The sequence below is a fragment of the Artemia franciscana genome, chromosome 17, assembly GCF_032884065.1.
Source record: "Artemia franciscana chromosome 17, ASM3288406v1, whole genome shotgun sequence".
NCBI classification, from domain to species: Eukaryota; Metazoa; Arthropoda; class Branchiopoda; order Anostraca; family Artemiidae; genus Artemia; species Artemia franciscana.
The window spans coordinates 30,513,898-30,539,409 of NC_088879.1; the positions used below are offsets into that span (position 1 = coordinate 30,513,898).

Sequence of the window (25,512 nt, forward strand, 5' to 3'; positions counted from 1 at the left end):
TGCATTTCCGTCATCAGACTTAGTGCAATGTGGATTCAGTGTGGTAGCCAATATATTGACAAACCGGTATTTTCAACGGTATTGAATTGTCTAGAAGATATTTCCATGGTGAGGGGCTTCTCCGTGAAGATGGGATCAAATTTCTAGAGGAAATGTCTAGAAGATATTTCCATGGTGAGGGGGTTTCCCGGTGGAGATGGGGTCAAATTTCCTGGAATTGTTTTTAAAAAAACAGAAATTAAGGAAAAAATTATTTCTATTCCTACTGAAAGTTAGGAGCAACATCAAAACTTAAAAGGAACAGAAATTATTACGTATATGAAGGGGGTCAACCCCTCCTCAACACCTCGCTCTTTAAGCTAAAGCTTTTTAGCACTTTTAAAAAAGCGTCTTATTGTTCTTATTATTAGTGTTTCAGGAGTCATTATTATAGATTTGGGACAAAATTTTAACTTTAGCGTAAAAAGCTTGGTGTTGAGGAGGGGGCAACCCCCTTCATATACGTAATAATTTCTGTTCGTTTGAAGTTTGAATGTTGCTCCTTACTTTCAGTTGAAAAAACTTGTTTTTTCATTTAATTAACAAAGAAAGAAACGGATTCCGAAAAGTCGCTCGCAGTGATTTAAGATTACTATTGGCGAAGATAGAAGTGAAAATTGCCAAATGAGTAGCAGCACACCAGGTTCATCCTTCACATTGAAATTCAGTTACTTTTTTGTATCATCTTTATTTTACAGACATATTAAATTTTATTACAAGTATAATCAGTATATTGAATTTTACAAATGTAAAACATTTTACACATGTTGAATTTTACATATGTAAAAAATCAATATACTGAATTGCGTTCCTAGAAAATTAGTACACCACTGATAATGGAAAGATTTTCTCCCAAAATGTTTGATGATTAATCTATTGAAATAGTGATCATTATCAAAATTAGTCTTTTACTCCTTAATACCTCATCTCACAGATAAAATAATATTTATATTCCTTATTAATTGCTATTGAAATAAATAAAAAATCCAGGGGGCAATGAGTAATATTTTTTCTGGGGCGCTGTCTGCTCCAATCACCTTCACGACAAGGTCTAAGATCTCTCCTTTATTTATCGAGGAATAAAATTATGGAATAGCATTGATAAGACAATTAGTGACATAACAAGGTTTGAAGAATTTAGAAATAATGTTAAGGAAAAAATTTATTCTAATTAGTAGTTTTAAGTTATTATTTATCATTTTTATTTGCATTTTGTTTATAAATTTATGGACTAATAATAATATGATAACTAATGATACAAAATGATTTGAAAAATTAGAAAAAAATTTAAGGAAAAAATGTATCCTATTAGTGAGTCCTAAGCTATTATTCGTCATTTTTCTTCTTCTCCTTCTTTTGTTGTTTGAGGTGTGTGAAAGAGTATAGTGGATTATTTGGATAGTTAATTTTTTTTTGGTCGTTAAGGTGACTCCAGAAGCAAATCAGCGAGGAATTTTTTTTTTTCATATACATTTATATATATTTATTTATATATCAGCAAGGATTTGCGTTTTTTATATACATTTATATATATTTTTCATATTATCAGCATTTGTGGCATATGTTGTGCTTATAACTAGTACTAAAATTTTCTTTTTTTTTCTTCTATTCCTCGCACGTCCTAGGACAACTTGCCTTTGCAAGTTCATGGGCAGACTAGAAGATTTAGTTGGATGACTTTGTTTTTCTTGTATTATATATATATATATATATATATATATATATATATATATATATATATATATATATATATATATATATATATATATATATATATGCATTTTTTAAGTTATATTTTTATCAATAAACTTAACTAACTAACCAACTATTTACTAATTTCTTCCTAACGTTTTCAATAACCTAGAATGCGAATTGAAAATGATGGTTCAATGGACTCTATCTGTCACTATCTTACAATTTTCTTTAAAACATATTCTTATTTAAGTTTATATATTAATTTTAATCGTCATATGACCTTGTGAAAAAACTATAATAGTTTCTTGTTAGGAGTCCTTGATGTTTTTCTTGTTCAGCAGTCCTGGACATTTATTAGATAGTTTTAAACATTCACTAATATGGAAATAATAAATCTTAAAATACCAAGGACATCAAAATGAAAAAATTCTTTTCCCCCTGAACCCATCTTTGGTCTATTCAAATTTGAAAATCATTTCTTCTTTTTCTTCATTTTTCATTTTAATTTCATTGTTACTGTCCTTGGTACTTTAAGAATATTTCATCACTTCCCATAGAAAATTTTATAGTGTTTATGACTCATCATCTGAAGATTAATTTTATTATTCCGTTAAATTCTACAATTCGTCCATGTTTACTCTGTTTTTAAATTCTCTTCTCCTAACCGCCAGGTCAAAAAACTCTTTAAACGTTTTATTTCCCTCCTGAGGAAGATCTTGTTCCAGTTATATTTCTGGAATCACCCTTTTTTATAATCATCATTTCGTCAAAATTACTTTTTTAGTGTCTCGACGAATGTGGAACGGGAACTCAAACTCGTGATGTCATTTGCTTGGGTGACGAAGGAGCTTGTGACAATAGCCAAAAGCCAAATTCCCGACAGCGGTGCCCTGCTAGTAAAGAGTGCAGTGGAAAGTGGTTTACTGGCCCCTGGAGTCAGGTAACTGCATTTTTCTTCCCCCATCTTTCTCTTTCTTATATTTTTCTATATAAAAAAAAATATGAAGGCACAAACGACAATTTTTTTATTTTAGTATCTTTTTTATTTATTTTTTCTATTTAATTTGTTTTATTCATTATTCATTTTTTAACTTGATATTTTTGTTTATCTAGATATCTACTGCGAAATAAACGTTAGCAATTCACTAAATCATTTTCTATTCCTCTTTAGCAATGAATTATCACCCACCCTTTTTTTAAATTTAACCTTCTTTATAAATAATATGTTTTATTCGTTATTTTTTGTCTGTAAGGGATATCTCAAACACGAAACAATTTTTTTTTGTCTCTAATAAATATCTCAAACAGAAAAGAATTTTTTTTATTGTTAATTTCTTCATAATATAATCCAACATTGATTAAGACAAGTGATACGGATAGTGATAAGGCAAGTGGTACAGATTTTATTGCTGATGACTTAAAGTTGGGATTAATATTTGCTCAATGCCTGATTAAATCTTAGTTCAATACGCTCCTAAGACCTATCAGACAAAGACCTATTTTCACGCGGATGAGAGCTGAGCGAATGTCGTCTTCCCACGTAAGCCTGTGTTTGCATATTGTGTTTGTTTTCGTGTTGTGTTTGCTGAACAGTATTCTTGTCCTCCCCTCGTCCATCTGCTATTGACCTTGAAGCTATTGACCTTGAAAAAGGGTTCTTGTTCAACTCTACTTTGAAACCAGAGTGGAGCTCAACTTGTATAGAAGTTTGTATGCAGTTGATTAAATCTGAAAAAGAATGTCAGAAAATTTTTGGGAAATCTCCGAGGTATGAAAATCGCAGTCCTTCTTCTATAAACAGGGTATTTAATTAAATGTATTAAATAGTTAAATGTATTTAATAAAGCGTTTAGAGGTTCAAATTGTATCAAGAGGCTTAGTCCTCCTTTTTCTTTTTCTTTTTTTTTGTTTTTGTATATTAAGCTATAGAATGAAATGACAATAAAATTCAAATAAAATATTTTGTAAATTGGTCTAATAGCAAGGATGAATTCTAAATTTGATTTCCTATCCGATTTAAGAAGCTTGTTGAGATGAACTTGTTTTTTTGCAATATTTTCAGCTGCTTCTTTTTTTGCACAAATGTTTGGTTTACCGGAGACAGGAGGTGAACAGGAGTTCAGCTCCTGTTCTCATGAAAGTGGGTCCAACGAACGAATATCTTAAATTAATGATTTCCCAATTCAAAAATAAAAAATCAGAAAACCTCTCTTTCTTAGTAAATCCCCTTCTTTCCTTGTTTTTTCTCTGTAAATTTAAGGACATTTTATAATAATCTCAATGAAAATTGCAGATTTATTTACCAAAATATAATTTTCCTTTTTAAATTTCTCCAGATTATAATTCAGTACTGGTTAAGCCAAACGATATGGACTTAATTGCCAATAACTTGGGATTAAGATTGCCATTCTCTTAAAAAATTTTAATAAAATCTTTAAATCTTGTTAAGAAATATGCCCCTTATCATGGTTTGTTGAGAAGCTAAGAATGTATTGACTAACTTTACCTTTGGAATTTTTTGGGAGACTTTATCGTCAAAATGCGCAAATCGTCAAATATCGTAAATATCGTCAAAAGTTCACATCTGAACTTTCCATGCTCGGAAGAAAATTCTAGAAACAAAGAATAAGTATCCAATATGACCAAAAACTGATAGCAATTGAATGGAAAAAAAGTATAGAAGCCGATTTCCAGTGAAAGTATAATCGGTCCTTGCCCCAAAAAAATATAATATTAATATCTAATTTTAAAATCTAATTATAAATTATCTAAATGGAATATAATAAAAATTAATATAATAAAATAATAAAATTTTGATATAATAACATATTTTATAATAAAATTAATGAAATATAATAAATTTAATGACAAATTGACATAATAATAATGATAATATAAATATCATAAATTAATAAAAAATGATAAAATATAATAAAAGCTTTAAAATTATATAGAAATATAATTTTGAAATCAGGGATGTCGATTGCTAATTTCGATCGTCGTGAAAATCATTAAAGTAATGCAAGTGTGACAATAACACCTCCGTGCATGGGGATAAGGGTTTATCCATGATTCGGTTTGGGGGAGGGTGTGTAATAAAACTTTATAAAAAGTATCAAAAAAATTTAGATGTATTTCTGTTGCTTTTTACAAGTCGGACAAAGATTTTGGGAGGGGGGGGAGAGTTCATTTCATCACCTGTTAAAACTGATAAGCTAGGAAGACAGTAAATAATAAGTAAGAAGGAAGAATAGCTGGGAAAAAAAATTCTTGCTTGTGAACTTCCATACCCCCTCCATCCAAAATCTACAAACGTAAATCTATAAGGATTAAAAATATTTTTGCTACAAAATATCCATGGTTGCTCAAACCGAGTAAAAAAGCAGGAAAATACTTCCTGAAGGTTCCACTTTTGGCACCAAGTAAAAAAAAAACTGTCATGACTGAAAATTATCCAATTTATTTTAATCCTAGGGAGATACTATCATGCCATTATATTCGATCTGTTCAGTTAATGTATATTTAATTATCATTCAAACTACATTATTATTTGATAATTTAAATGTTTGATTCTCTAATTATTAATTTACTTTACCAATTTAATTTATTGTTTTTATTATATTAATTATTTTACTATTATTATTAATTTTGTAAAGTATTTAATTTAGATTTAAAATATTATTTAAATTTAATTTACATTTAATTTGTTGGGTATTGGAATTAGCAAACTGCTATCCTGATTTTGGATGCCTTTGAGTTCTGAAATTAGTTAGCTACCGAAAACCTCATATTAAACTTCATATTAAAGCTTACTTCAATAAGCTCTCTATCTTGATAAATCCTCAGATAACAAAGATTTTTTTTACTTTTTTGATTTTTTTTTTTTTTTATTATCGAATACAGAAAGTAAACAGAACGGCAACATTTCAAAGAGATGGATTGAGAGGTGGAATTCGATGCTTCTCTTTCATCAAGGAAGAGAAACAAAACAAAATAGCGATCTTCTCAAAAAGAGGAAGAAAAGTGAAAAAAAAGCTAAAAATTTAAGCGAAAAAATTAAATGTTTTATAGTACTTGGAAAAATATAGTACGTTTCGGCCAAAAAAATTCTAAGCTTTGATCTCAAAATCTGGAGAACTTAAAAATAGTTATTTAGCGAACTTTCTAAAGGCATAATAGCCAAACATCGGGTTACTATAAAAAAGTAGAATAGTAAATTCTACTTGCAACTAGAATTTAGGAATTATCAGCCATCTTATCCATCGAATAAAAAACAGAATACGTCTAGAAAGTTAAAAGTCAATTTTGGCAGATTCACTTTTCATAAGCAAGAAATATATAAGAAAATGAAAATTTTTGTAATACTTAGAAAAATATGATACTAATCTAGCCAAAAAATATTTTTTTTAATCTTTGAACTTAGAAACTGGTGGTGTCAAAAAATAGCTATTTAGAAAGGTTTCTAGATGAAAAAGTTGTGAAAAATCACATTACCATTAAAAACAACTTAATTCGCAATTAGAACTCAAGAATTATCAACTATCTTAGCTTGAATAAAAAACAAGATACGTGTAGAAAGTTAAAAGTAAATTTGGCAGATTCACTTTTCAGAAGCAAGAAATTTATAAGAAAATGAAAATTTTTGTGATGCTCAGAAGCATATGATACTAATCTAGTCAAAAAATATCTTATTCTAATCTTTGAAATTAGAAGCCGTTGATCTCAAAAATAGCTATTTAGAAAGATTTCTAGATGACCAAGTAGTGAAGCATCAGATTACCAAAAAAATGAATTAACTTGCAATTATAACTCAGGAATTATCAACCATCTTAGCCATCGAATACAAAACAAGGTATATCTAGGAAGTTAGAAGTCAGTTGGTTCCAAACTGACTCAAAAGGCTCCCTGGCAATGGAGCGTTTTCGAGGGAGAATAAGAGTGTTTTGATTCCAAATCGTATTGGTCAATAAACTCTATTATTCTACGTGATTCATTATGAATAAATCTTATCTTATGAAACTAGAAATACACAAAAATGAATAATTTTGTAATGCTTGAAAAAACATGATACTATTTGGGTCTTAAACTTTTTTATAACTTTTGATCTCAAAAGCTAGTGAGCTCACAAGCAGTTACCTTGCTAAAAACCTTTATTAAGCCTTTTCTAAAAGTCTTTCTATTAATGCTCTTGCAAGGAGGAGAAAACGAAATATCAGATCACAGAATGAATTAGCCCACAACTAGAGCTGAGGTATTATAGAATATCTTATTCATTGAATGCAAGAAAAAAAAAAGTTTAGAAAGTCGTTTTTCACCCAAAATTTCCTTCAATAATTTTTTCCACTCCAAAATCCTCTCAGAAAGCTAAAAACACGCACAGAAAGATAAATTATTGTAAATGAAAATGAAAAATATGATACTTTCCAGGTAATTAGTTTTTGTTCGAAACTTTAAATACAAAAGCTGGTGAACTTCAAAACAGGTTTTATAAGGCCTTTCTATAAAGACAAATAGGATTTCTAAGAAAAAAAGAAGTATCTAACAACAGCACTAAGCAGTCATAGAACGTCTTAACCATCGAATACTGAATAAATGTGTGCTTAGAAGCAAATTTTACCATGACTGAATTTTCCAAACTTAAACAACGAAGAACACGAATTCTAAAAACAAAAAAAAACAAAAAAACTCCAAGAGCTCTTACTTCGCATAATTTATGCATCACAATCACGCGATCATCGCTGGACAAGGTTACGATAGAAGATGAAATATCTCTAAAATTATTGATTACCCATGCTCTTATGCTATTTTGCAATTAAGGCATTTTTTATTGTAAGCTTTTCTCTTTTAGAATTATTACAAAAAAAAATAAATGAAGGGTGTGAATTTTTCTGCGATTGTTGCTTAACATGGTTAACAGAGAAGATGAAATATAAATTATGATTGATTATGTATGGTCTTTTTTATTTTACAGACGTAATATAGATAAGGCAAGGGACCGTAAGTAAACATCTGACCCTAGTTCCTTTTCTTCTGATTCCTGATTTTTTCTTTTTTTCTTTTGAACTCCTCTATTGTTAAACATTTACGAAAATAAAAATAGTGAAAAGTGTGTGCAAATCAATGCTAACAATACATGGTGTAAATAATGTGCCGATAACATCCAGCAGTTCTGACTTCTGACTTTTTACAAAAAGAAAACTATTGAAGAGTGTGACTTCTTTGATATCTTAGCTTGACAAAATGAAATATCCAATAAAATAATTGATTATATATATTTTACAGATCCATAATAAATGGATCAATATAGATTCTTGCTTTCCTAATTCCCGTCGTTTCTTTTGTATTTTCCTTCTTTTTCCCTTCGAGTTTTTTCTCTCTTCAGATTTTTGAAGAAAAAAAGAAAAAATATTTAGTAATGTGACATTTTTTTGGTGGTCACTTGACAAGGTTACGAGAGAAAATGAAACATACAAAATAATTGACTATTCAAGTTCTTTTATTTTGGTCATTAATAGCTGTTGTTACTATTATTGTAAACATTTTACCGACTTATTATAAATAAGTCTAAGGACCTTAAATAAAATTCTTGGACCTTGTTCCTTTTTTTCTATTCTTCTCTTTCGCTTTTATCTTTTTAAACTTCTACAAAAACAAGTAGCGAAGAATGTATGTAAACCCATGGTGGCAATAAATGGTATAAACAGTTTTCTGGTAATTACCGATAGTTCTGGCACTTTTTTTAGAACTATCTCATGTTTCACCTTTAATATTTGTGGGTAGATGCCACAGAGAAATAAATTTTTCTTAAATAAAAATGAAAAATCCCATCGAACAATTTCTTATTAAGTATGCAATTTTGAATATTTGATAATAAGTTTGCATTAAAATAGAACACCTATGTGTTTTTCTTCTTTGTATTATCCTACCTTTTATTCTGAAATTTTTTCGTTTTTTTTTTTTATTTTTTCTGTTTCGAAACTTTGAAAAAATTACCTAGAAAGGTGCGTCACATCGCGGTAACCACACATAGCATAAATCCTGTTCCAGTGTTTAGATCAATATAATTTCCAAAGTTGAGATTGATCTCTTGCTAGTAATTATCCTAATAATGACATTGTAACAATAGTTGGTATAAATACTATTCTGATATTTAAATCCCATAATCTCCAAGGTCGAAATGGAAATAAAGCTGTTAATTATTCTAATTATTCTAATTAATTATTCTAGCTCCTAGCTAGACGAATTGTGATACGGTAAGAAATACGTGTGTGAATACTGTTTTCATCCACATTAAGGTAGAAATGAAAATAAAGCTATTAATTAGATCAAATAATGGCATGGTAATAATAAATGGTATAGTTACTATACCGACATCCATAAAATCTCCAAGGTCAAGATGAAAATCTTATCTAGACCAATGATGGCATCAAGGGCGAAGGCCTATCTAGAACTTTTATTGGAGTGGAGGGGGTTTCTTTTCGTTCGGGGGTGGGGGTAAAAAAAAATCTGTACGTAATGCATCAAAAATTACTTTAATGTACTTTTTATACTTTTTTACCAATTGGACAAAGATTTGGGGGGGGGGAGATTGGGCTCAAATCCGGTATTCTCCTTCCCCCCTGGATATGGCCTTGGATGGTATGGTAGCAAAAATGATATAAATATTATGTTTTTTACTACTGTAGGGGTATTATCTGGAAAGTTAATACATAGCTATGTTTCTCTTAGAAAAAATTGGAACAAGTATTAAAGTGTTTCTTAATCTTTTAGTCTTTTTTTTCAGTGTTCAGCAAGTTGCAATGAGGGTTTTCAAACCCGGGAAGTAGTATGTATGGCTTTCATGCGAGGTCAGTATAAGATGGCGCTAGATATGCAATGTTCCAGTAAAACCAAACCCGAATCAAAACAAATTTGTAACCAAGGACCTTGCGAGCCGCAGTGGTATTCTACACTATGGTCAGAGGTAACTAAAACTGATTTTACTTTAGGATGCATAAAAAAATAATAAAGTATTATAATTTTTTATTAATCAAATTACCCGTGTTCCCAAAAAGAATCACTGGCTAATGATCAAAAATTGGCTAGGATAGAGAAAAACTTCTAGAGACTCGAGGTGGATTTTGAGACTGACATTCAAAAATTTGCTTATTGCAGTCTTTTTTTTAAGAAATAAGTGCGAAGTACATTGTGTTTTAAGGTCTTACATTGTTTGTTTTGTGCTTGTTTTAAATTTTTAAATTCTGTTTAGAATTTTTGTTTACATTTGGAGAGGAACTCACTTGAAACTCCGCCAGCAGTTTATTTACAAAGATATTGTGGTCAGTTAGGTCGAATGCTTTCTGGAGATCAATTAGTAAAAGATTCAACCAAGTATCAGGTTTTTCAAGGTTTTTAAGAATGGTGTCAAGAAGATTAACAGGGTAGTGTGAAGTAGATGTCTCCTTCATGTTTCCAAACTGTTGTAAGTCAGTAAGTTCAAGAATCTCTGCCTTTAACGAGTTAGCTAAGAAACCTCGTACTTTTTTTTAGAAAACTGGGGTTAAGGCGACTGGCCGTACTTCAGTAAAATTGTTCAGGCCTCCCTTCTTTTGGATTGAAGTGATATAGCGCAGCTTCCAGCACGACGGGTAATATCCTGAATTAAATATCATTGAACACACCAACAAGGGATGTTGACAGTTTATCAGGAATGCTTTTTATTAGATCAATTAGGATATCAGTTTCTGTTTCAGTTTTCCAGTTCTGTACTTTTTCTATTATTTGCTTCACTGACATTTCCGGGATTTTTTCCGGGCAACTTGGATTTATGTAGCAAGGGCTGTAAGTTATGCAAGTTGCATATTGTTACTTTGATACTTTTTTTTCTTTGATACTTTTTTTACTTTGATGCTTTGTTTACTTTTATAGTTTCTTTATTTTAATACTTTGTTGCTTCAATATTCCTACTTTGATACTAGTTTTAATAGTTTATTGAAACTTTAACGTAAAAAAAAAAAAAATTTAAAACTTGAAACTTTGGCAACCAAAACAAACAGAAATTGATTTTTAAGATTTTGCAAAAATAAGTTTCAGGGATTAGATAGTTTTCCGAGAGAGGGGGGAACGTTTGCATAATGCTAGCTAGGTTTTTATTAGGCTTACTGGCCTGATCCGTGGGTTCATCCAGAAGAATATCAAGATCCTTGCACGAGCAACTCCTATTTCTTTCACTTCCTTAAACCACTGCTGAGGCTTACTAAGTTCTAAGCAATTTAATTAATTCATACTATAAAGAGAAGCAGCACGACGTATTTCTTTTTTTCTTTGTTTACGGAGGGCTAAGGCACCATCTTTTTTTCCAAGTCGAAAAAATTTTAGTTTCAAATGGATTAGTCCTTTTATTTTTTCGTTAATGTAAGGTTTATCTGAGGAACATACCTTCTTGGTAACCTCTGGGAAACATTTTTGGTAATTTGTCATTAATTTTGCTTGAAACAAACTAACCTATGAATCAAGATTTACACACGATAAAACATCATACCAACTCTCAGACGTAATCTAAGATCCAAAATCAAAAAGACCTTGACTTGTTATTGGCCAGTACGAAAATTCAGAAACTGAGTAATTTATTTTAAAAACTAGCAGTGGCTTCAGTGATAGAATGAAATGATAGCTACCACCGAGGAGGGGAGGGGTAGTCGGAGTATTGTAAAAAGCTTTAAGGTTATTGCAAATAATATCCAAACCGGTTCCACTTTTTGTAGTAGGGTATTCAACAATTTGCTTAAGCTTCTGATCTTTGCACAGATAATTAAGGCTTAGTTCGTTTGTGTCTCCTGCTATAAAGATGCCGGCATTTGGACACTTTGTCGTCACAAAGTCAAGACTTGTTTGTAGCCTATCATGAATATTACAATGAGAACAAGCATTCTGTCCAGGTGAATAATAAAATGAGCAGGTGATTAAATTAGTGTAAGACCGAGGCAGGTATTTGGGCTTAGTAGATATCCAAATGATTTCATCGCAATCACCTAATCCTGGCACATGGATAAGGGTCGGATATAGGCAATTCTTTGCAAAAAGCATTACTCCTCCTCCTTTTCCTCCGTGGGTGGTCAATTGGTTGTAGCTATATAAACTTTGGAAAACCAGTCATTTTAAGGAGATCTTGATTTTGTGCCTGGACTTCAGTAACTGCAATTATATCAATATGTTTCAATTTCGCTGTTGCTTTTAACTCAACTAACTTTTCAAAATTCAAACTTCCGGCGTTCGTAAGGAGAAAAACGGGGAAATGATAACTTTTTATATCAAACTCTTGAGCAACAGATTTCTTCAAAAAAGTTTTATTCTGAGGCAACTTTGGCGGGATGCAAGTATTAAAGTTGATGATGGGAGCGGAGAGAACATCACCTAAAATGAAATATTATCATTCGGGATAGCGTAGGAAGGTTTATCGTTAAGCTCAAACTCACCACCCTGGACCGAGAGACTATTAAACCAGTTTTGAAGTAGGAGGGGAGGAGGTTCAATTTTAAAAGTTGAGGTAAATTCAGAGGGCCGCGGATAAAATTTTTCTCTTTTGTAAAATTTGCCTCTATTAAAGAGGGGAAAATACATCTTTCATCAGAATATTCATGGGTAATCAGTGAAGCTTTAACTGGCCTATGGTTGGATTTTAAGAGCAAAGCTTTAACTGGGCTATTGGACGAAATGGATAATTTTTGGGGTGACTATTTATTACAGGATAATCTTCGCATTTAGGAATCCTCAAACCAGAGTCACACTGGTAAGGTAGCCAAGGGGGATAAAGTGCAAGGGATGCGGGAAAGGTTTCCTGGGGACCCAGGAAAAATTCAAATTAGGAGCGTTTCTTATAAGATTTTTAGTGTATATGCAACGTGCAAAATTACACAAGATGACAAAGGACTCTCAACAGCTAAAAGGAAAAGAAGTTTTTTTGTTATCTATGAGTTTTTGGCATCTAAGGTATGGAATAATGTCTGAGGTAATGATGCACGAAAATGAAGTAAAATGAGATCTTTGACTAGAAGACATACAATAACAAGCATCACAGCGGATTCCGAATGAAAATAATGGACGAGGAAACCTGCGGTTAAAAGAAAAGCAACATGGAAAGAATTTGCAGTTTTTTGGTGTCTATGACTTTATACAAAATTACACATAATTTTGAATGAATCCGAAGAGCTAAAGCAAAAGGTATCGGAAATATAGAATATTGGAAATCTAGGAAAAAGATATACAAAAAACAGCTAAAGAAAACGCTATAGTATTATTTAGATAAGTGTTTATTCCTTCACAAACAGAATTTAGACAGAGTTTTCGATTCCTTAAAACTTTATCTTGTATATTTTTTCCATTGAGACATACTTGTGGTCTAATTATACAGCTAATTATACACGGCTTGCTAATTATACAGCTAATTTACTTCATCTAAATGTTTAGAAAATTTGCTAAGAGAACTATCATAGAAAATTAAAAGATGTAACTTCTTTTTCAGTGTGTATTTCCAATATACAAGGAAGGGGTTTTTCATTTGAAACTTGAAGTTACCCTCTTTGCCCCTTCTCGAGGTCGTTTGATGGAATTTTTATCGGAGGGGGTGTATTTTTGTTAGGGGGTGGGGGTAAAAAAAAACTTTGGGAAAATGCCTCAAAAATTTGTTTATATTACTATGTGTTACATTTTTAGGATTTTGACAGAAAATTTGGAAGGGGTATTCCAAATTTTCCGTCCCATTTTTGTTGTCTTCGTCTTCCTTTTATCTTTCTTTTTCTCTGTAACAAAGTCAAACTTGAGCCTGAAAAAGAAATTCAAAAATTGAACTGTTGTTCTATATCACTTAGTTTTCGCACTTCTCTACATTTGAAAGCAAAAAAAAATAACTGAATTACTTCTAATAGATTTAATAACTGAGGTGGAAAAAGACCAGTAAAATCAGAGCTGCAGCCATTGAGAACGAACGGATTTCCCCCTGATATAAAGAGAATCTAAACCGTTTTGTTTAAGTCTCAGACCCCCTCGTTCAGGAAGAAACTTCACCCCCTTCAAAATTGTACCCAATTAGATTTAAAACTCTTTTTCTAACTCTCATTTTCAAAATGAGAAAAATAGTGTAAAGCACATAGTGTTTGATAAATTGATCATTTAAATTCATTTTCTATAGTGGATCCTCACCCTATTAATCAAAAATATGGATATGGGTCTGCTCTATTCCTCCCAATATTTTTGCTATGTGTATCTCTTTCAAGCTAAATATCTTGTTATTTCACATTGACCGTGTTTTTTAAGAAGACCATGAGGGGCATTCCTGGCTAATGTATTGATAGGAGAAAATTAAAAGCCTTCACCTCTGTCTCCTGTCTAATCTCTAGCCAAATTGAAGTGAACTTGGATGAATTATAATAGCTTGTTGTCAGCGGCTACAAATGACATTTTGTTGACGTAGCCTTTTTTTCAAAGTTATGAGTGAAACTAATGAAAACTGAAATAAAATATGAAAGAAAGAAAATAGCAAAAAAATTACATATAGACAAATTTCACTTGATATTGGAGATGCTTGGATGAATGATAACTTGTTTTCAACAGCTATCATTGACGCTTTCGTCAATGGGGCCGTTATTTTAAACGTTATGAGTGAAACTAATATTAGCTGAAAAAAAGAAGATATTATATAACTAAGAAGTAGAATAACAAAAAGAGAAAAATTTATGTAGGCAGAAATCTTTTAATATTGGAGGTGCTTGTAGGAATTATGACTTGTTTTCAACGGCTACCATAGACGCTTTCGTCGATGGGCCATTTTTCAAAGTTATGACTGAAACTAATGAAAACTGAAAGAAAATATGAAAGAAAAAATAAAATAGCACAAAAATTATGAAAGTTTATATATAGACAAATTTCACTTAATATCTTAGGTACTCGGTTGAATCATGACGTGTTTTCATCAGCTAGTCAATGGGGCCATTTCTTTTAAATTTTGACTGAAACTAATAGTATCCGAAGTAAAATATTAGATGAAAAAGTTGAACGACAAAAAAAGAAAAATTTGTATAGTTACAGGAGGTGTATTACTGATTTTTAGCTTGTTTCCAATGGCTACCATTGACACTTTCATCAATAGGGCCTTTTTTTCCAAAGCAATGACTGAAACTAATAGTAGCTGAAGTAAAATATAAAACAAAAAAGTATAATATCAAAAATATTCTAAAATTTAAATCTATGTAAATAAAAATTTCAACATTTGAGGTATTTATTTGGAATATGACCTGAGTATAAGCCTACAATGGGGGCTATTGAGAAGGGAATATGTTAAGAAAACAATTCTTACTTCATGATATCTAGAAAACTATAGTGAATACATTTTGACTAAAATTCCACTGTAATTTACTCCCCCCCCCCCACAATGTGCAAATATATACCTCAAATTATATATTTCCCATGCATTTTGTCACGCGTTACTCTTGTTTCAACTCGTGTACCCGTAAATTGATTTCAATTTACGGGTTCGAATCAAGATTCGAATTCGAATCTTTAATAGCGGGTTCGAATCAAGAGACGAAATCAAGAAACGAAAAAGTATAGTAGAATTGTAGTCAAAATTTATTAACTACAATTATTCTACATATTAAGAAGTTAGAATTGTTTCCTTAACAAGTTTCCTTCTCAACAGCCCCAATTCTAGACTTATGCCATAACTTGTTTTCAATGGCTACTATTGACGTTTTTGTTTATTGGACCTAGCTCTTATAATTATAAATGAAACAAAACCAAACTAAAAAGTAAAGTGACTCAAAAAGTAAAAAGATTTTAATGCACAAACTTCACTAAGATACTGGAGGCGCTAAAACACCAATAACAATGGGTAATTCTTTGCTCCTTATTTTATCATGAATTCAAACTTTCGACTGAAACGGTTACTGAGTGTTGCCTCTCCTTGGTAAAAGTACACCTATTAAAGATTACCAATAAAAATATATATTAAGTATATTCAGTGGTGTCAATCGGGTGGTAGGGAGAGTATTTGTCCCCCCCCCCTAGATTTTTTTTTGTCCTGCTAGATTTTGAAAAAAAAGTTTTTTGGGTACTTTCATCGAAAAATGCCTTTTTTTGGGGTATTTTCATTGAATATATTTAAAAAACAGCAAATCCCCCCCAAAAAAAAATGAAAAGAAAATTTTGCCCCTCATCCGGTTTTCGTGAATTGACGTCATTTAGTACATATGTTGTTATCAAGATAAGACAAATTTATTTAAAAAATCAGTATTTATAACAACTTTTTACAACTGTCAGGGAAACGCACACGGTCGTTAATGATTATAATGATGGCTTCTCCATCATTGTAATCAATTATATAATCAAAACTTCATTTGTAAGCCAAAAAAAAGGCTACGTATTCAAACCGCATAAGGTAACATTTTTGTAAAACTAAAATTTACAATATTTCATTTATTTGTTAAGATAAAGAGAAGTTCTTTTTTTTTCTAATGTGTTGTATCCCCTTCTCTCAGTTAAAAAAATAGTAATATAATATAAACAGTAATAAATTTATATAGAAAAATTAAAAAATAACGAAATGTGAAAGATTAAGTTGAAATACACTTTGCCCCACTAGTGAATGGCTAGTAAAATCTAAACTGACTCGAAGTTAAATTCTAAAAATGTCAACCATCAAGTTAAATACGTATTGATCAACTAATTTAATAAAAAAAAAAAAAAAAAAATTACATGGTGGAAAAATATGGGTAGTTGCACTAATGAAAAAAAGGGGAAAAACAACGAAGATTAATTTAGTGATAAGTCAAAATTATGTAATAAAATAGATAATATAATTTCTCAGAAAAAAGGTTAAAAATTTTAAGTCTACAAAAATTGCAGAAAAAATACACATGAAGAATTTTACTTTGAACAAAAAAGTAATATTGGAAATTTGGATTTTCGTTTTCACATGAAAAATGACAAAAAATATGATTTCAAAGAATTTTTATTTGCACATAAAAATAGTGCTCTGGATTAAACAAAAAAGAGAAAAAATGGGAAATATATATTTAATGATCAAAGAACGAAACAGATTAGATAATATGAAGTCTCAGAAACAGAGAGGAAAGGTGCTGGCTCTACAAGAATTGTCACAAAAAATGCAAATGACGAGCGTGTATTTTGCACCAAAAAGTGATTATTGAAATTGATGTTTTTTGCTGTTTTTTTTTGTTGCAAAAATTGTTGACTTGAAAAACCTTTAAATTTTTATCTGGGAAATGAAGAATGCCCCAATTACAGTACTGAACTATTTATGAAAGTATACACATTTATACGCTTTTTTTTAAAGTGCTCTGCCAGTTGTTCGATTGGTGTTCAGCGACGTGAGCTGAAATGTCTTGACCCAAATCACCAACCATCCTTGGACTGTAAGGAAGACCTTAAACCGGCTCAAAGACAATCCTGCAATCAGCATGACTGCAGCAGTATTTCAAACGCAGTCTCAACAGAAGCTCCAGATATTGATAGCTCAGAGAATCAGTCTGCGCATTCATCATCATCTGAAATTGTACGTGAAAAACCGAGGAAGAAGCGACCAAATGTGACGAAGAATGACGTTCTGAACGAGGATCCTAACATTGATGGGATTCCTCAAGGTAAATAATTAAGAATGTTTTCGAGCGCATTAGAACCACAAAAAAAGAAAAAAACAGAATGAGGGAATGAAAAACAGAAAAAAAAGAAAAACAGTGAAACAAAAGCAGGGAAGGGAATTTGAGACAATCATATCATTTGAGGATTTCATGGTCGTTGCAAAATTTGCTTTTTAATCTCAAATTTGTGATAAATGTGATTCCCACTTAAAACACCCCTACTAAACACCCACCAGCCAATCGCGTCACAAAACTTGTCACCCCTCATTTCCTCGTCCCTACAACTCATTACGTTTCTCCCCCTAGTCGAACCTATAAAGTATTTTCAAGGTCACGCTAATAATGTGGAGTTTTAGTTATATTATTTCAAAAGCTTCTCTTCTCTTATAAACTTCTCTTATAAACTCTTCTTCTCTATTCTCTTCTTCTTATAAAGCTTCTCTTCTCTTCTCTTATTCTTCTCTTCGTATGTTTAACATACAAAAACAATTTCCCTTCTAAATGCTATCAATTGAACGAGATCAATGGCTTGAGTTTCGTAAAAAGGGTATGTTCGTAAGAAAAAGGATTAAAAAAAGGGTAAGAAATCCATTTATTCTGCTATAAAAATCGTTCCGTGGTCGAAACGGGGTCACTGAAAGTAAGTTATGTTCTAATAAGTGATGCCATTTCCTAGCATTTATTTATTTTCCAGTTGGATTTCCCTGTTCTATTAAATGTTTTAATCAAGCGTATATTTCAATTAAATTCATGTGTTTTCCAGGGTGGGAAGCGAGAGGTAAGGCTCCAGATTTTTACACGGGGTGTCCTCATTCTCAGGAGTTTGTTTTTCAACCAGATCTCAAATTTAAGAGACAAGTTCACTTTTACTCAACGACATCTAATTATTTCAAAAATTGGATGCCGTTTAGTTAAGTGTTTTACTTCACTTTTTGTGAAGTAATTTTGCCAAAAATGAGAAGGGGGTTATTGTATTTTTATATATAATGATTAAAATGTCATTTGCATCACAAGGATTTTTAGCTAATGTGTATTAAAATAAAGAGATGGCGTTTATGAAACTGCCATTTAAGAAATGTTAACATTGCGATTTATTATTCCAAGGGATGATAGTGAGCCATCTATAAACAAATCTAGTAAAATCAAGTGTATAACGTTATGTTTAGTAAAAATAACGGGCGTATTCAATCGTTGTGACACATGAAATTTCAAGTCTTTGGTTTATCCATGATATAAAAAAGTTATTAATATTGAGCAATATTGGTGTATTGGAGCCCTGCTCTCCGTTAAAGTTTCTCTAGTTCTATCTTGTACCATTTCAGAGAGTTTTCTAATAATGCTTTCTAGCAGAATTTTAGAGAGCAATAAGTGTTGCCAACTGGTAAAAGCCAATGCCAATAAAACAGTCCCTGTATTCATAGGGCATTGCGACAGGAAAAATCAAACATTTTGTCGCATTGTTCTTGTATTAGAGTTGCTCTTGAAGCATTGAGGGAAAAAAACAAACAAAATTTTAATATAATGAGTGAGGGGTTGGGGTGGTAGTATCCAGCCGACTCAAATACTGGATATCTTATGTTCGTTGTAAGTTTTGGTGTTGGTTTTTACTTTTGTTTGACCAAGGTATATTTGATTTATGTTCGTTTTTGACATCATATTCTTGGTTATCCCAAATAGAGGATGGCCACCACCTCATTGACTACGCAGCTGATGCATTAAAGTTTAACCTTTGTATAACATTGTTTGAAAAAAAAAATGTTTATTGTGTGAATTTGATTTTTAAAACAGATAGAATTTTTGCAAGAAAGAGGAATGCTGTCACCCCTATTACACGTCACTCTTTTCACTTTTGACATTTACTTTTCGTGTTCAGCTTTTCAGTTTTTTTTTTGGTTTTTTTTTTTTTTAAGTACCAACATTTCTGACAATGGTTTATATTCATTCATCTTCGATGGTCCGTGTCTATGTTTATGGACAAATCTGCAAACATGCCATACCCGTGCCACAAATATGTCACCGTACCACAAATGTATGGTCTTTAGAACTTAAGAGCTTTTGAAATAGTTTAGGATAGGTTTAACTTAATAAGACAATACGAAAAAATTACAGGAATTGGTACAATGCTGTGTTTTAAAAACAGAAAGCCGACCTAATATAGATTCTAATCTCTTTCGGCACTTTTGTTACTTCGAAATCAATGTTAGAGTATCGAATATATATTCGAATCAGCCTTCTTCTAAAAAGCTACGACCGAACACCTATAGAAAGAAAAGAATTAATCAATTATTTTTGAAAAAAGATAAAGTTTTATAGATACCTGATTAGAACTTCTTTTAGAATTCTCAGATACGATAAGCTTAGTTTGGTTATATTTAATTATATTTATTAATTTATTCCATTTTATTTCATTGATTTTTATTTATTTTTTTTATCTATATCAATATAATTTTATTTAGATCATAAATTTTTTCCCTTTTTCTAAAATTATCAAGTTTTTCTAATAACTTTCAAAGTGTAACTTTGAAATTTGAGAAATTTCTATGATTGGATCTACCACAGAAATTAAATTCTTATAATGTGTATGATTAATTTTACTTTTAAAATTTCTGTTCCTCTTTTTACGGTCTGTTTTTTCCTTGTGGTTTTGTTCCACGAACTATTTTCAAAAAATAATTAGTAGCTATAGCATAGATATTTGGAACTAGTTCTGGATAGTCATAAGATTTCATAATAAGAATGTTATTTTACTATACAAGGTTTAAACTCGGTTTTAAAAGATTTTAAATATTCATTTTCAAAAGAAACTTGTGACAACTTATCCCCCCCTCAAAGACAAAATTGACCTTTTGCCCGCCAAAAGTATTAAAAATACAGTTTTGTCCATCCCCACTATGTCCACGGTTTAACCCCACTGCTGATTGTAAAAATATTCTGAAAAACAGCTATCGATTTATATAGCACCATCTGATTGTTTTTAGATTTATGATTGGCAGGGTTTTACAGACCCTTACCAATTACATATGTTAATAGAACAATTTTTTTTAGGTTGTTTAAAATTTATGTTTCTTTTTCCAGGTTTGTGTACTGATAAGTTTCGAAACTGTCATTTAGTAGTTCAAGCTAGGCTCTGCAAATACAAATATTACAAAACTTCCTGTTGTGCTTCCTGTCACAAAACAAGAAGCTAGTGGGCATTATTGTGGATTTGACGAATTTATATAGTGTACACAATAATGCTGTGTCATATTTTAGATTACTATATAGTTTTAATGCTAGTACATTAATTATTAATGATGGTGTAAATAGTATTTTTTTGACTAAGAGCTGTATTATATTTGATAGTTTACCAATGTCATTTTTAAAATGGAATGCTTTTCTGATCTTAATTATTTTTTCTATTTGAGTTTTTTCTACTTAATTTATTCGTGTTGTTTTATTCCTGTCTCGATATTTGCTTTTTCAGTGTTGAATTTTTACACTGTGGAATAGCTATTACTTTATTGTTGTTTCTATCATGTATGAAATTTTTTAGCTTTGAATTCTTATTTTTTAGTTATAAGACTAATTTTTCAAATGCTTTTTATGTAAAATACTATTTTTTATTTGAATCTGAACTCTTAATTTGTGTGGCCCACCTGCACAGAATCAATTTTTGCAATACAAAATCCATCAAAAGGTACCAAATCCATAAAAGGTAATGAATATGCTACCCCCTGGCTACCATTTCACTCGCACTTATTTGCCTTTTTTAATTGTCAATAATTTACGTTAGTTTCTGGCGGTTTTTTGGGGTATTTTTGGTAGTTATTGGTATGTGGTTGATTTAATTAAAGATCACATGAGAATATTATTCACGTAGAATATGTATATTTTCAAAATATCCAGTGGCCTCGTTTAACAATATTTAACTCTCTTGAATTTTAGTAGATGCAAGTCCGATTGTATTTACAAGTCAAAACTATTATTATAGATGCCAGTAATGGGTATACGGCCTCAGCATTTATGTACTGAGATAATGGTGTGTACATACTTCTTTGAACGGCCTCTGGTCTATCAAGGAGAGCCTAAAATATGAAAGGAAAACCAACACGGTTGGGGTGGAGGATGAAATTTCCCTAGTTCTTACTCTTGAAAAAATGCTAAATATATGTTTGATTCCAGATTTTTATTCAAATAACCTGCATCAGAAGCACAAAATAGAACACACAAGTAACTATAAAACAAAATATCGAGACACTTACATCTTTTCTTTACCAGCCCTTGTGATCGTATTTGCAACACCCATCTTCTAGCATTATTCCTTAAATTGAAGTCCGTTCTTTACAATGAAAATAAGCAATTAATGTGAACATTTTACATTTAAAGAACTTTAAAAAAAAGCTGCTTACAAGAACTTTACAAGAACTTTTTACAAGAACTAAAAAAAGCTGCTTACAGTGTTTGTTGATTCAATAACAATTTTGTATCTTTTTGTGTACTATTGCTCATTTGTCATTCGCTTCATTTGATACAAAATTCATATGGCGTCAATTCGCGAAAATTAAGAGGGAGGCAAAATGTACCTTTTTCAACATCTAGAGGAAACTTTGTTGCTTTTCTGAATTTGTTTTTGAACAAAAATGCCAAAAGAGGTGTTTTTCACAATCTTGGGGGGAATTTTTGGGGAGGACATTTGCCTCCCCCCCCCCCAAATTGACTCCACTGTCCATGGGAAAGGAAAGTGTCAGTCTAATCTCCAACCCTGATTGTAGTGGAAAGTTAAGAACCCTAAATTCCTTTATCACGGTTTAAAGTTAGATAGCTCACTCAACCCAGCCGTACCAATTGAGAAAGGGGAGACATTTAAAAAAATACCTTATTTGGATATTTCCATTAGAAAGAATATTCCCCTTTCCTAGATTTTGGAAACCCTTTTTTGTATCTTTTGAAAAAAAATCTGTATCTTCCAGCATTTTCGTTAGTTTTGACCCTTAACTCAAGCAGCTAATATTTCCTCCAGCTGACTGGATTTTAAGCGAAAAATTCTGACTAATAATTGTTTAAAAAAGGATTTCTTCTTTCATTGTATAAGAACGCACAGTTATGAACTCTAATATGTAATTTTCTTTGATGGTTCCTTTACACACTGCGAAACTGCATCCGGAAATCCGTCCGTATCTTTTCAAACGATGGCCCAGAAAACGCTACGTTTTAAGGCAAAATTTTCAAATAAATGCATCAGCGTGGGTGAGGATAAGTTCTAAAAGAAGATTAATGGCTAATTTGACTCCTGCTTTAATCCTTAAACTGCGAAGGAGGCATAGAATACAAAAAGAGAAAGAAATTCAGTCTGAAACAACAAAGATTTTGATGTTCCATAGTCAGGTTTTTATTCATTTAAAAACTTTGCCAAAAATCCATCCTGATTTGACCAAATCGTTGCAGAAATCTAAAGTTTTTCAAGCACGAAAACAAACGGAAGTTCCGCACGGGTTGCTAAATCTGGAGCACAAAACGGAAGCACATACCCCCTCCCCGAAATTGACGCCATTTATTAAAGGTATTCCGATTCTGTCTTAAAGTCGCCTGTACGTATAATGCCTACATTATTTTTTGTAAAAAAAAAAACTGGTTTTTCTAATGAATGCTTCGTCGTGGCTTATTTTAAGATTTAATTAAATGATTTAATTAAATTATTATTTACAAATGCATTTAAGGTTTGAACCACAAAAACACAGATGTCACAAAGTTTCCGATACCTTCCAATAGCTTCTTGACCTCCCCCCTTCCTCATTACTCGGCCACACATTGGGGCTTCCGGTTGCGTTGATTTGACAAATTCCCTCGTTGTACTAAACATTAATCCCTAGAGCTGACTTCCTTGTTATTTCTGGATAGATCCACCATGGAAATAACTTTTTTTCGTTCCGAAAGAATTAACTTTTATATTATTATATTAAAAAATATCATCTCATATTAAAATATATATATCCAAAATTTTACGGAGGATTCAAGGATTTAATAAACATGTACTCTTTTTATTATTATTATTTTTTTTACAGAGGCTATTCAAGGGAACTAAGATTTGAAATTGTAATCCCCTAGGGAGGTATATATTCAAATTTTAAGGCATTTGTGGAAGGTCAAATCTGTATCTTTTAAAAGGCTTTCTTTTTTGGACAGCTTAAAGAGACATGGAAAGATTTGACCAATAAACCAGACTTGTATTATATTTAATTATGGGCAAAAAATGTAATAAAGATTGGTTTAAAAAAATCTCACAGAGGAGAAATTAAGGAGCGTTGGAGCTTCATCTCGGACTTTCATCTTAAAAAAAAATTAATTAAACTGTAACAATTCTGGATGTAATTACCTTTTTTAGTTAGAATTAGCATATCTTAAAAATATTATTTCTTAGTGGGATATATTACGAATATCTATATCTCGAATTTGAATGCGCGTATAAAGCGTTAGAATCAACTCAGACTTTCAGCTCTGAAAAAATATTACTTAAATTTGAGTATTTATGGATGTAACTATCTTTTCTAGTGCCAAATAATTGGCTAATCTGAAAAATATAGCCTCTTAGTGGGATAATCTTAAAGATAAAACCCCCTTTTGGGATATATATATATATATATATATATATATATATATATATATATATATATATATATATATATATATATATATATATATAAATATATACATGGTTTTCTTTATGGAGAGGACCGAAGGGACTAGGGATATATTTTACCAGTTAACCAGATTTTTGGCAATATTTAATTAGGATTAAATGTAACTTATATTGATTACAAGCCTGCTCACATGGGAGTGAATAAAGAGAGGGGAGGGGGCTTCAACTCAGACTTTCAGCTTTGAAAGAAAATTATCTTCTTGCTTTGTGACGAAAGAATTAGCTAGTCCAGAGAAAAAATATATAATCTCATAGTTGGATATATATTCTAAATTTTAATTTATGGAGGGTCAGATCAGTATTTTTTAGAGTTTTTTTCTGTTTTTGGACGTAAACTATTCAAGGGTTTAGGGCAAGGATGTGTTTTGGGGGGCGCGGTTTTCAACACCAACTCCCTTCCCCCAGAATTTTTTTCTGCCAAAAATTTACATAAACAAATTTATGACGCGTTTTTGAAGTTTATTTATAATCCACTTCCAGAATTAATGCATCCTCCCCAAACAAAAGCCTGGATGCGCCCTTGGTCTGGGGAAAAAATTGACCAGTTGACTAGATCTATTATACATTATGTTATTCTATGAATAACATATTGGATAATAGTATGACTATTAATAATGTATAATAATGTATGACTAGATTTATTATACATTATGTTACGAAAAAAGATATGATTTCTTGGTCACAAAGGTGTCTACAGGGAAGGAAAGAAAGGGAGGGACTTCAGGTTAGAAGTTTTAGCTCTAAATGAGTATAAGTTAAACTTGAATTTTTCAGGACTCTCCCATTATGGAAACAACAATTTCTTTTCGTGCCAAAAGAATTAGCTAGTCTAGAATACAATCCCCCAGTGATTTTAATCCCAGCCATAAGTGTTTTTTACGTTAGGAACATGAACGCACTTTATTTTTGCCATGCATTGTTGTATTTCTTTTTTCAAATTTTGTTACTAGGTACTAGGTTACTATTTGTGCATCGCTTGTAGCATCACCTCAATAGATATTATGTAAAAAATAAATTTTGGTATATTTAAAAAACATGTTTATATCGAAAGACGTAAGGTTTTTTTCTTCAAAAAGTATTAATGTATGGTTTTGTTACTTCCAGACAGGGCTGTCTCGGGGGTTAAGGTGCGCAACCTTTGTGCCCTCTGCCGAAATATTTGATGTGAACTATCTTATAACCAACTACCTTAAAAATCTTGACTCCAGTGCTCCCCACCACACATTTCCCGGGGCAGCTTGCCCCAGTCACCTCCTCCTTTAAACGGCCATTCTTCCAGTCACATGTAAAATGATGCTTTTAATACGAAGTTACGTGAGACATCTATATGATCCAAAAGAAGCCAATATGAAAACTGTGAAAAATATGAAAACTGTGAAAACTTTTACTGTGAAAACAAGCAATATGAAAACTGTAAAACTATGCAACAACACTGTTTGAACCTATCTAATCTACGCGGCGATACATTAA

General features: G+C 31.3%; 1 protein-coding gene across 1 annotated transcript in view; it reads left to right on the top strand.

Annotated features, from left to right (window-relative positions):
• LOC136038135 (thrombospondin type-1 domain-containing protein 4-like) overlaps positions 1-25,076 on the top strand; it is a 152,792-nt gene extending 127,716 nt beyond the window's left edge. Inside the window, exons 8-11 of the mRNA XM_065721160.1 lie at positions 2,519-2,674; positions 9,518-9,697; positions 17,063-17,369; positions 20,442-25,076. Coding sequence (XP_065577232.1) covers positions 2,519-2,674; positions 9,518-9,697; positions 17,063-17,369; positions 20,442-20,554 — 756 coding nt within the window. The 3' untranslated portion in view covers positions 20,555-25,076. The remainder of the gene's footprint in view (positions 1-2,518; positions 2,675-9,517; positions 9,698-17,062; positions 17,370-20,441) is intronic.
• Positions 25,077-25,512: the final 436 nt, after the last annotated feature.